At 34.3% G+C, this 13,108-nt stretch overlaps 2 protein-coding genes across 3 annotated transcripts in view; one reads left to right on the forward strand and one right to left on the reverse strand.

Annotated features, from left to right (window-relative positions):
• LOC113521293 (WW domain-binding protein 11) overlaps window positions 1-13,108 on the reverse strand; it is a 328,701-nt gene that overhangs the window by 296,550 nt on the left and 19,043 nt on the right. The gene's annotated exons all lie outside the window — the stretch shown is intronic.
• Window positions 1,915-11,569, forward strand: LOC113521196 (splicing factor 3B subunit 3). Of its 2 annotated transcripts, XM_026906657.3 has the most exons (17): window positions 1,915-2,072; window positions 2,325-2,570; window positions 3,388-3,558; window positions 4,160-4,354; window positions 4,652-5,126; window positions 5,376-5,533; window positions 5,637-5,813; window positions 6,278-6,585; window positions 6,886-7,041; window positions 7,268-7,452; window positions 7,694-7,860; window positions 8,271-8,475; window positions 8,674-8,813; window positions 9,068-9,294; window positions 9,524-9,974; window positions 10,158-10,432; window positions 11,361-11,569. In XM_026906657.3, the coding sequence occupies exons 2-17, from the start codon at window positions 2,345-2,347 to the stop codon at window positions 11,499-11,501; spliced, it is 3,657 nt and encodes a 1,218-aa protein (XP_026762458.2). In that variant the 5' UTR covers window positions 1,915-2,072; window positions 2,325-2,344; the 3' UTR covers window positions 11,502-11,569. The 2 variants fall into 2 exon arrangements, with proteins under 2 accessions (XP_026762458.2, XP_026762459.2); XM_026906658.3 differs by lacking the exons at window positions 6,886-7,041; window positions 7,268-7,452; window positions 7,694-7,860; ... (4 more) ...; window positions 10,158-10,432; window positions 11,361-11,569 and adding an exon at window positions 6,114-6,164 and having other exon boundaries at window positions 6,278-6,415.

Here is a 13,108-nt window from a genome sequence, read left to right on the forward strand (position 1 = left end):
TCAGGTGTTCCCATTTATTCAATATGACGAACATAATGACAAAGTACTTCTTTGTTGACGATTTCTAAATTTAAACTTCTGTCTCTACAATCATATCAAGTAGCTGTTAAAGATTTATTTAGCTCGACCCGGTAAGACCTATTTTCATCCTGTAATTATATTTCTTAGTAAATATTCTGCGACTTTGCCTGTACCGTCAAAAATTTACGTCAAATAACACACCGTAATTAAACGTGAAAATAGAATCTCAATTATCCGAACATCCATTACTCGAATATTCGTTTATTTGGACTTATTCTTCACGTCTCTAATTACCGATTTAGAAATAGTATGTATTATATTATTATATATATGTATTATATATTGGATAAATAGGTATTATGTAATCTATTATCTTTATAACTCGTAATTTTTTATATCGCATTTTCTAAATGACGTATGTAAAGCCCTTTACATAGTAAAAAAATATATATATTTAAATTTAATTATTGTTTGACTTGACTTTGAAATCGATTATGTGTATTTTCAATTATATGATATACCTCTGGTTTTATTTTATTCGAATAATCTAGATTCTACTGTACTACCTATGTACATAGATATTATTATAAAAAATAGTTTTATCTTAGATTATATAGACAGAGCATTAATTCTCAAAAACGGGTCAACTTATTATCACATTACCTGACTCGTTTTTTTTTATCAATGGTCTATCTACTTACGCACTTAATGTATCTTGACGAATCTATATTTAATTATTTAATAAAAAAAATATTTTTACGCATTAAAAACATGCAAAAATTATAAAACAAAATAAATATAGAAGTTATAAGGAAAACATTCGGAACTTTTTATCACGCAAAATCGTATAAAAAAGTTGACCCGCTTTTCTCAAAGCATTTGCATGGAGACAAGAGTATTTAGATAGAGATCTGTATAATCTAAGAGTTTCACCCAGTCCGTTTGTTTCGTCGCCTATTTCTGAAACGCATTATTGTCTATCTGAACCATCAAAAGTTATTTCGTCCGCTACCGCCACCTATCGGTTCCATTTTTTCTTATCGGAATAAAACAAAAATAGATATTGTAACAATTTTTATTGATTAAATGGGAGCAAACAATAGACATAAAATTAAATTGAAATTAATTGAGCGGTTTTGGAAATTACTATGAATGCAAACTTCTTGACAAATACAACACAAAAACCAAAATAAAAACTATTTTTTTTTATATAGCAAATATAGGGATAATATAGAAAAAATATTCAAACGACAACAAGAATAACGTTACTCGTAAGAATAGATTAACTATTTCGTTGGTGAAAAATATATATAAACTAATTATTTCTACTCGAAAATACTTCAGTGGTCGTGATTTACAAGTTGGCCTATACCTAAAGTACATAACCATTTCAATTTCCTAAAACACCGTTGTCACTGCCACTTCCACATATTCTTACAGAGAGGAGCATGGTTTCACGAAATCTAACATTCAATCATTTACTAGGTGCCTTATGTAGGTACAATGCCAATGTCAATAGTAGTTTTGTGAACTAATTAATTATTGATTTTGTGAATTTTAAAAATATCCTAATTAATTCGTGATGAAAAGCCAACTGACTAAATTTCACCCTCACCTATACCCTCACTGAAATCCTGCCAGCATATACCGATAGTGAAGGTGAGGTTGGCAATTTATTATAAATCGAAAACAACCTTTATTGCCATCTATTGATAAATAGTTAAATCTTATTCATAAAACTCTCTTTAAGCGATGTCTCCTCAAGTAAATAACAAACAGCTACTGAATAAAAGATGGCGCTAACTACAGGCAATTATAGTATTTATCTATATTTAAAAAATTAATAAATGGCAACACTAAACTTATAAAAGTCGACGCCATGTCTACAAATACTCCTTTTTGATTGGTCAGCGGTGCGGATACATTTTGTGTTCTTGAAATGGCATTCGTTTCTTCCGCCATTTTGCCTTATTCTCACTCACAAAATTTTACGTCTGTAATTGAAAATAAAATCAGGCCGCATTGCGGCAATCTACTACTTTTTTCAGAAGGTGAGATTAAAATAATAACTCATTTTGTTTTTAATATTGTTTTATATTATTATTTGCACTAGAGGTATCTCCACGAATAATATAATATCGTTCGTGGTCGTAATATCAGTGCTAAAATAACAAGCCTACCCATTCGAAAACACTAGATTATCTCTGTTTTCGTCAGTTACAGGCATTACAATTGATTTCAAACAATGGACTCGAAAATATCTTAACTTGTTCAAATTAATAACCTTAATAACTTTGTTACAGGAGTTGGTTAAAGCGGCAAAATGTATCTATATAATTTAACTTTACAAGGCTCAACAGCCATTACCCACGCCGTGCATGGGAACTTTTCTGGCACTAAACAGCAAGAAATAGTGATTTCTCGTGGCAAGATATTGGAGCTTCTACGTCCAGATCCTAATACAGGAAAAGTTCATACTTTGATGAAAGTGGAAATATTCGGCGTAGTACGCTCTATGATGTCGTTCCGTCTCACTGGTGGCACAAAAGGTAAATAAAATTCCAAATTTTAATCAACCACGTGGTTTTATTGGACACTTATTTTATAGCCGGCCGGCGTCTCTTTATATATTATTAACCTAACCTAACCTAAAGGTGACCCAAATTTTAGTAATGAGATCAATCTTCACGTGACTTTACAGTACGATTGTATCATAATTAAATGCCTCATTTCCAACTAATATTTATTTGCATCGTCTTGCTCCATGCATCCACATATACTGGTTGCGTGGTATAACTAGATGCAAAGATAATAAGCCAGCGTGTCGCTCTTAGTAATCTCTATGATTGCTTAGTTGTATCATGAATTGGCACAATCATGTTCGTTTATATTAGGTCAAATTCTAGCTACAAATTCAAATAATAAATTAGTTTTTCCTAATACATACCTGGTTTAAAAGTTATTAATAAATTAAATCCAAACTAATCATAGGTTATAAATGGCCTCATAAATTTTAGCCATTTTTTAGGCTGTACTACTGCATAAGATGCCATGTCTAAATTATAATGAAAATGCTTAATTTTAAACATCAATTCTTTAGGGGGAGGGTTTTTAAATAATGCAGACCACCAGTCCCATTAGTAGCAATGTACTCGGTCAAGTCAACCTCCACATAGTCCTCCCTGGAAACTGTCTTGAATTCCAGGTGTATTCATCATGATGGACTAACTGACCTTTCCAGTCTCCCCTATCATCCCTCACTGGTGCCCCCCCACACAGTGTATACCATTAGCGCAGGCAAGGCTTACGTTCCATTATCATCCATAAAAAAGAAAACATCAATTTCTTATTATACTTTTGTTACAGATTACATTGTGGTTGGCTCCGACTCGGGACGTATTGTTATATTAGAATACATACCTGCCAAAAATATTTTAGAAAAGGTTCATCAAGAGACCTTTGGTAAATCGGGATGCAGAAGAATTGTACCTGGACAGTACTTGGCTATTGATCCGAAAGGCAGAGCTGTTATGATTGGTAAAACTATTAGTTTACTTGATAAAAAAAAGATAAAATTAGATTATAGCCATAGCTACATTTCAGTTAAAAGTGTGGCATTAATATCTTAGTCCGCAGAAATGACACACCTTTTTTAATGGGTTACATTAAATATTGACCCTGCTGGTACTGTCAATAAACTCTGGCAGGCCACCAGTAAGGTATCATAGATGAGGATGAGGCAAATAAGTATCCCATCATGACTAATTCAACAATAATTAACCCTAATGGTTTCCATGGATAACCCTACAGAGATCAACCTGATAGGAAATATTGTTAGCAATGGACTTTAATATTAGACTCCATTACTAATAATCCCTAAGGCCATATTTACAAATTTCCATCTGGTGGTCTTGTCATCTTGTTTCCCATTCCATGTTGTATAAAAAAAATTTAAAGTACATTAATATCTCAAACAATGTATTTCTTTAATATTTTTACAGTAAGTCACTTATAGTTTAAACGGAGATATAGTGCCAAAAGCCTGATTCCTATATCAGTTAGTGAATGACTCCTACATAAACTATTGTCTATCTTACATATCATGTATGATGTTGTTGTAATTACCAAATTATTTTAGGTGCCATTGAAAAACAGAAACTAGTATATATATTGAACAGAGATGCTGAGGCTAGATTGACAATTTCATCTCCACTAGAAGCACATAAATCCAACACATTGGTGTACCACATGGTGGGTGTTGATGTGGGCTTTGAGAACCCAATGTTTGCTTGTCTGGAAATTGATTATGAAGATGCTGACAGTGATCCTACTGGTAAATTTAATAATCATTATTATAATTATTTTATTCATTTTCAAAGAAAATCTTTTTTTTTTTTACATTTTGTGATGTATTTTATAGTATTTTTTGTAATGTTTTGTATTATAGTTATTAAATAATTCCCTTTACATATACAATTTTGGATATTTTTCCTTCAAAACTAATGATTATTTTGAGGTCCGTGTTTCCGATTGACAGTGACGTCAAATCCTCTTTGTATGATTTTTTACCTACCACTTCATCATAATTGTCTGTATTTTCAGTAGATTTCATAAAAATATTTACCCACAGGTGAAGCAGCTCAAAAAACCCAACAGACTCTGACTTTTTATGAATTGGACTTGGGACTTAATCATGTAGTAAGGAAATATTCTGAACCACTAGAAGAACACGCAAACTTCCTTATAACTGTCCCAGGCGGCAATGATGGTCCATCTGGAGTATTGATCTGCTCTGAAAATTATCTCACATACAAAAACTTGGGTGACCAGCATGATATCAGATGTCCGATACCGCGGCGGCGTAATGATTTAGATGATCCTGAAAGAGGCATGATATTTGTTTGCTCCGCTACTCACAAAACAAAATCTATGTTTTTCTTTTTGGCACAAACTGAACAAGGAGACATATTTAAAATAACTATAGAAACTGATGAAGACATGGTAACTGAGATAAAGTTGAAATATTTTGACACAGTACCTGTAGCCTCTTCTATGTGTGTCCTAAAAACAGGTTTTTTGTTTGTGGCCTCTGAATTTGGCAACCAGTAAGTAAATATTTGTAACTAAAATCCTTTATGCATGTAAGCCTGTGAGCATGGATTATTCCAAGCTGACATTTATTTTACACATGCTATAGAAGCAATCTCTGAACCAAGGTCCTCCCTTTATTATGGGGTGAGTGCACACTGATATGAGATGCACAATTGATTTCCAGTGAATATAGTAAAATGTTATATGCAGAAACTAGTATAGTTGGATAAAAAATGTAAACTCTCATAAACTTTATTTTCCAGCTTTTTATATCAAATTGCTCATTTGGGAGATGAAGATGATGAACCAGAATTCAGTTCAGCAATGCCTTTAGAAGAAGGTGATACTTTCTTCTTTGCACCAAGACCTCTCAGGAATTTAGTATTGGTTGATGAATTGGATTCACTGTCTCCTGTATTAGGTAAACACGTTTTTCCTATTTTATTATAATGTATTTGCATAACTTTGAAATAATTCATCTCATACTTTATTTTGTAAATTGAACATTTTAACTTTTGTTACAGCTTGTCATGTGGCTGATTTAGCAGGTGAAGATACACCTCAGGTTTACTTAGCTTGTGGACGCGGCCCACGATCTTCTATAAGAGCCCTAAGACATGGTTTAGAAGTGGCAGAAATGGCTGTCTCAGAATTACCAGGCTCACCTAATGCCGTATGGACTGTCAGACGCCATAAGGATGGTAAGTCCTTTGCTAATATAAAATTTATTTATATAGGGAGATATGATATATATAAAGTAGAAAGATAAAATTTAAATCCATCAAATGTGAAGTTATAAGAATAATTTATAGTAGGATAATGGCTCATCACTGACATATGTAATGATTGGGGCTTAATGATTATAATTCTGGTCCGTGTTACTGATAAACCGTGACGTCACAATAACCACCTATGAAGGCCCCTCTTTATCAAATATGAAATAGTTACTAATAAACCCTGGTTGTTTGTCATACATAAACACCAGTGGTTTTTCTTTTCAGAATCTACTATCCGGCGATGAACAAATTGAGATGGTTTCTACAATCGCACAGGTAGGCAACGGACTCAAATTTAACTTCACTGGAGCCGCTGTTATGAAAGGAAATATTTTTTTTTAATAGCTAATCGGTTTTGTATTATCTTGAATCTTTTCTGTTGGTTACAGAGGAATATGATTCTTACATCATTGTGTCATTCGTAAACGCTACACTCGTGCTCTCTATCGGCGAGACAGTTGAAGAAGTAACAGATTCTGGTTTTTTGGGTACAACGCCGACGCTCAGTTGCCACGCTTTGGGCAATGACGCTCTTGTTCAGGTTTACCCTGATGGCATAAGACACATTCGTGCTGATAAACGCGTCAATGAATGGAAAGCGCCAGGGAAAAAGTCAATTGTCAAATGTGCTGTCAATCAGAGACAGGTTGTGATAGCTTTGACTGGTGGCGAACTTGTCTATTTTGAAATGGATCCTGTAAGTAAATATTTATAAATAAATTCCTTTAAAACCGACGTGTTGCGTGGCATCGCCTTCGGGTGATGCCTCGTGATGGTGGAGCGTAGCTGTCTCATACAGTGATGTGCCCACGGCGTCGCAGATCATACCGACTTCCCGCTTGCGGTAGAGGTTGGACTCGGCATATTCCATAGTCAAACTGGAGTCGCTTAGACTGTGAAGGTGGCAAAACCATGTCGTGGACAAAAATATTATTTTTGAAATCAAATCTATCTACCAATTATAGACACAGTTACTAAAACTCATTGCTTATTTCAGACTGGCCAACTAAATGAATATACAGAGAGAAAAAAGCTGTCATCGGATGTATCATGTATGGCATTGGGTTCAGTAGCTACTGGTGAACAGAGAGCATGGTTTCTAGCAGTTGGACTGAATGATAATACTGTTAGAATAATTTCATTAGATCCATCGGTAAGAAATATTAATTTGCCACTATTATCAGATTATACTTGTTTTATAGAAAATTATTACTATGCCTAGTATTGATACAATGATGATAAAAGGACACCACTGATCATCTTATGATTACAACATCCAAAAAATGCGTTATTCTTAAACTATCTGATACAATTAATTTGTATAAAAGTAGATATTGTTAATAATGTTTCTGGAATATAACTAAAACATTATTTTATAGGATTGTTTGTCGCCACGTTCGATGCAAGCATTGCCTGCTGCAGCAGAATCTTTATGCATAGTTGAGCAACCCTTTGAATCTGGAGCTAAATCAGCATTACATCTTAATATTGGCTTGAGCAATGGTGTATTACTAAGGACCACTTTAGATTCCGTAAGTGGTGACTTGGCTGACACAAGAACAAGGTATGCACACACTTTGATTAGTTTAAAAGTAAATAAAGTAACATAGTTTTTGCCCTTTGTTCTGTTACTTCCCTGCAAGGCAGAACATAGATATTCACCAATGATGTCAACTTTTTCGCTCCGTGTTTCATCTGAAATACATTGACGATTAATTAACCAGATCTGAGGTACCAAATATTAACAGAATTATTATAAGTGACTAATTTATAATTTTATTACAAGTATGTAATATTTGTTCCAGATACCTAGGATCCAGACCAGTCAAACTGTTTAAAGTACGAGTCCAAGCCAATGAGGCTGTATTAGCTGTATCCTCGAGAACGTGGCTTGGATACCATTATCAAAACAGATTTCATCTGACACCTCTGTCATATGAATGCCTAGAATATGCTGCAGGATTTAGTTCAGGTAAAAATCTATCAAAATCGTCATGTTAATCCGACGTGTTGCGTGGTATCGCCTTCCGGTGATGCCTCGCGATGGTGGAGCGTAGCTGTCTTATGCAGTGATGTGCCCACGACGTCGCAGAGCAGACCGACTTCCCACTTGCGGTAGAGGTTGGACTCGGCATATTCCATAGTCAAACTGGAGCCGCTTAGACTGTGAAGGTGGCAAAACCATGTCGTGGACAAAGATCCTTAATCCTACTACTAATGTGAAAGTTTATAAAGATATTTGTATATGTTACTTAATCATGTTTAAAATTATTAGGTTGTATCATCCTACCTTAAAACAAATATTTTACATACTAATTAATATATATGCAGATGCGAAATAAAACTAAGAAAACGATAATAATTATATTTTTCAATTTACAGAACAATGTGCGGAAGGTATAGTGGCAATCTCTTCTAACACACTTAGAATTTTGGCACTAGAAAAGTTAGGTGCTGTTTTTAATCAAACATATTTGCCATTAGATTATACTCCTAGAAAATTTGTAATAAATTCTGAAAATAACCACATAATTATACTGGAAACTGATCATAATTCTTATACGGAAGAGATGAAAAAGCAAAGAAGGTAATGTATATCAAAAATTTACTGTAATCATTTAAAATAATACCATAAATTATAGTGATGATAACTTAAAACACACAGTATCTTAATAAACAAATATGTTGATATACCTGCAGTTCTGATTAAATAATGATTTCAAATTTATTTACAATATATTTTAAAAGTGTATAAATAACCTTAACCAATATTTTTTTAAATTAGAATCCAAATGGCACAAGAAATGCGTGAGGCAGCTGCTGGTGGCGGCCCAGAAGAACAACAACTCGCTAATGAAATGGCCGACGCTTTTCTATCCGATGTATTACCTGAAAACACATTTTCATCACCAAAAGCTGGAGCCGGTATGTATATTGATGTTTTACTCAATGTTCCTTATAGCCACATTCTCTGGGCAAGATCAGAAGATGTTTTTAAGCATACTGACTCTAATCGGATGTGGCTATATAAAATCCCTACGTTAATCCCAGGTGATCTCTTTGTGAGTCACTTGATTCAAGTTTGGGAAACAAATTTTAAAAAGTATGTACTACATTTGTATATTTAAAAAAAAGTTTCTTTTTTACAAAAACTATTTAAAAATATCTTTGTTGTTTAGGAATGTGGGCGTCACAAATTAGAGTTGTGGACATGGGAACGGGTGGCGGTCAGCCCAACACTTTGTTCCAATTACCACTTGAGCAAAATGAAGCAGCAGTATCTATGTGTATTGTACGATGGAGCGCGCATGCTGAACACGCACGACCACACTTAGTCGTCGGAGTTGCCAAAGATATGATTCTTTCACCAAGATCTTGTTCAGAAGGCAGTTTGCATGTGTATAAGGTAAATATGCACTTATGTATATTAATTTGTAATGTAATGAAATATTTGCTGTAATCTGCTACTTTGTCTCGTAAAAAATTAATAAAATGTAGAATACACTGATGTGATATACAACAGATGGATAACTGTTTTTAATGTCATTTTATTTTTTCCACCATGTATAATTAAATAACAAACATCCAACTAAACTTTCACAATTGTAGTATTAACAAAGCTTGTTTAATTACAGATATATGGAAATACTGGGAAATTAGAGTTAGTCCACAAGACTCCCATAGATGAATATCCTGGTGCGGTAGCCGCATTCAACGGCAAGCTTTTAGCGGGAGTGGGTCGTATGCTTCGACTATATGATATTGGAAGACGGAAACTATTACGAAAATGCGAGAACAGACATATTCCAAACCTTATAGCAGATATCAAAACCCTTGGCCAAAGAATATATGTGTCAGATGTTCAAGAATCAGTATTATGTGTAAAATACAAAAAACGGGAGAACCAATTAATCATTTTCGCAGATGACACAAACCCGAGGTGGATCACAAATAGTTGTATATTAGATTACGACACAGTAGCAATGTCAGATAAATTTGGAAATGTTGCTGTAATGAGACTGCCACAATCTGTATCAGATGATGTTGATGAAGACCCTACAGGAAATAAGGCGTTGTGGGACAGAGGTAAATATTACTAAGTTCTATATACCAAACTAAAATTTCGCTATATGATGATAACATTTAATTCACACATGCTAGACTTATGATATTATTAAATGATTCTACTTTCCAATCTGACAGCCAGGTTGTTACTTGGCTATGTAACTTGTATTTTTTTTTTTATTTACAATTATATATTTTCCACAGGTCTTCTAAATGGAGCGTCACAAAAAGGGGAAATAGTCATAAACTTCCATGTTGGTGAAACTGTGACATCACTACAAAGAGCAACACTAATTCCTGGTGGCTCGGAAGCCCTCCTCTATGCTACTGTGAGTGGATCCCTTGGAGTACTACTTCCCTTCACATCAAGAGAAGACCATGACTTCTTCCAACACTTGGAAATGCATATGCGAAGTGAAAACCCACCTCTATGCGGTCGCGATCATTTATCATTTAGAAGTTACTATTATCCAGTAAAGGTGAGATATTCAATATTAGTATTTCTGTATGGTTTTATGCCTAGTTTACATTATTCATGTTGATAAGTAGTAATAGTAATTCTCTGTAATTAATTGAAGCATTCTTAATGCAGTTCTAACATGTAAACAGAATCTTTTTAGTTATTTATAATTGTCACCTATTACTAAATCTGTAACAATTTGAAATTTTGTATTTAGTTGCTACTTATCTACTTGAAATGTATAAAGTAATTAAGTACAATATTTAGAAATATAGGCATCAACAGTAAGTCAACAGCTATCGATAATATATTGTTGGCTGTGTTACACTGTTGAGAGAGCAGGACCGGTTAGCGGCGACGCGCGAGCTTTCCGTACTGGCAGGCCACGCGCCGCTGCCGCCGGATTCGTCCCTGAGAGTCGGGCGCGTCGTATAACGCTCCTGTAGTATTTGGAACGTACAATGATAGCACTTTTTTTTATGGGTGAAAATGGTATGGTAGCCGCCCCGCCTGCGCTAACCTGATACGCTGGCGGAGCACCAGTGAAGGGTGATAGATGAGAATGAAAACAGGCCAGTTTAGCCCATCATAATGAAAATTCATCAGGAATTAACCATGATAGTTTCCAGGGGGAACTGCGAGGAGATCGACCTGGTTGGGTATATTGCTAGTAATGGGGTTCACAGTCTCCATTACTAACAATTCCTTTCCCCCCAATGATAGCACTTTAACGACTACGTTCTCGTGAGTGGCGTTCATACTCTATAAATGAGTTGTACGATCAAATATGTTGCATGTTTTTTAACTGGATCTAATCTATCTATGTAAATAGATTTTCATCTCCTAAAAACTCTTTATAATATATACCTTTATTTTTTATGATAATGCTAGTATATAGTTTCCTTGTAATCTTTCACAGCACTTATCACATTTCTTTTTATTTTTAGAATGTAATAGATGGAGATCTCTGCGAACAGTTCAATTCGCTGGATCCAGAAAAACAGAAAGCTATTGCAGGAGACTTGGAGCGTACACCTGCTGAAGTGTCAAAGAAACTTGAAGACATAAGAACCAGATATGCATTTTAATGTAGCTATTAAGATACCAGTAAATGTCATAATTGTAAGGAATAAATTTCATTAAAAAAAAACTCTGTTTTTTGTACCGCTCAAATAAACGATCAGCAACATTTTCTACTCTCCAGCTAATTTTTGTGAAAATAAATTACAGGCGTTTCGATCCTCACGATTTTATTACCACAAATAATAGTGTAGCATAGCATTACCGGAAACTTCGTCTACGTGACCGAGACATTAATTAACCGGGATAAAAAGTGGCCTATGTCCTCCATTCTAAATACGGGGTACGATGATTTATGCAAGTAGTAACAAACGAAACACGCTTTCACAATTTATAACAAGTATTAAGTATAAGATGGTATAGGTAAAGAAAAATTAATTGCCTCTTAGTACCTTAGCAACTCAACTAGTCATGAAACTTGATACGATACACTTAAAATGGAAAATAGACAATTTTTTTATTCCTGGACAAATTCGTGGGTATGTACTAGTATATATATATATATATATAACTTCCATAGTAGCCACTAGAAAATCTGTCTATGGTAATTGCACAATTGAATAAATTCTATACATACCCATTAAGTAATATTCGCGAATAATCACCGTTTTCACGTACGCTTTCACATTTTTATTTTCAAATACGATCACTACAAAAGATTCGATACATTTAATTTCTTCATCTATGATATGCTTTAGCTTGTCTATTAATATTTTTTACTAGAATGAATGTATCTCATAACTTTCAAAGAAGCCGAAAATAATTTGCGACAAAGAAAAAATGGGTTTTATTATTTTTCATGCGGAACTATAAAAACGGGTCATTGAACTATCATCATCAATCAACTGCTAGACTGGACTTACCGCACTTGACATTAACCTCTCAAGATATAGCACTAACGCGTTCTTAAGCTCATTGCTTGCGGTCATATTACCACCTAACGTCTACCATGGGAAGGAAAGGAATCGTTAGTAATCGAATCCCATTGTTAGCAATATACCCAACCAGGTCGACCTCCATGCGGGCCTGGAAATTGTCATGGTTAATTCCTAACGAAATCATGATAAGCTGGCCTGTTTCCATTCTCATTTATCACCCTTCACCACTATCCCGCCAACGTATATAAAAAATCTACCATTTATATAGATGATGATAATATTAGTAAATACTTATAATCTGTGACTAAACTGCATGTATCACTCCATTTTTTTTTTAATTGGTAAAAATGGAACGGTACTCCTCTCTTCTGCACTTAAACACACGCTGGCGGAGCTTCAGTGAGTAATAATAGATTAGGATGAAAATAAGAACTGCACTGACAGCCTAATGGGCTAGACAGTGCGAGGCCCGCGGTGAGAAGTACCTCATTACCATTCCTATAACTATTATATTTTTCATGCTTTATACCTTCAAACCGAAACTGCCATGCTTGCATAAATATAGTACCTGTTATTTTATTTGTAGCGGCAGTAACACAAGTATAATGTTAACAGAAGTGCTCATACAGATTTTTTTACAAAAACTCGCGCTTCTAATAGGGGTACTTGTAAACATAAATTCCTTATAACAATCTAAAATTGACCGTAGCTTCTAATATTTTAGGTAATTAATTAAT

The sequence above is a fragment of the Galleria mellonella genome, unplaced genomic scaffold, assembly GCF_026898425.1.
Source record: "Galleria mellonella isolate WM207_F2 unplaced genomic scaffold, CSIRO_AGI_GalMel_v1 utg55, whole genome shotgun sequence".
Classification (NCBI taxonomy): Eukaryota; Metazoa; Arthropoda; class Insecta; order Lepidoptera; family Pyralidae; genus Galleria; species Galleria mellonella.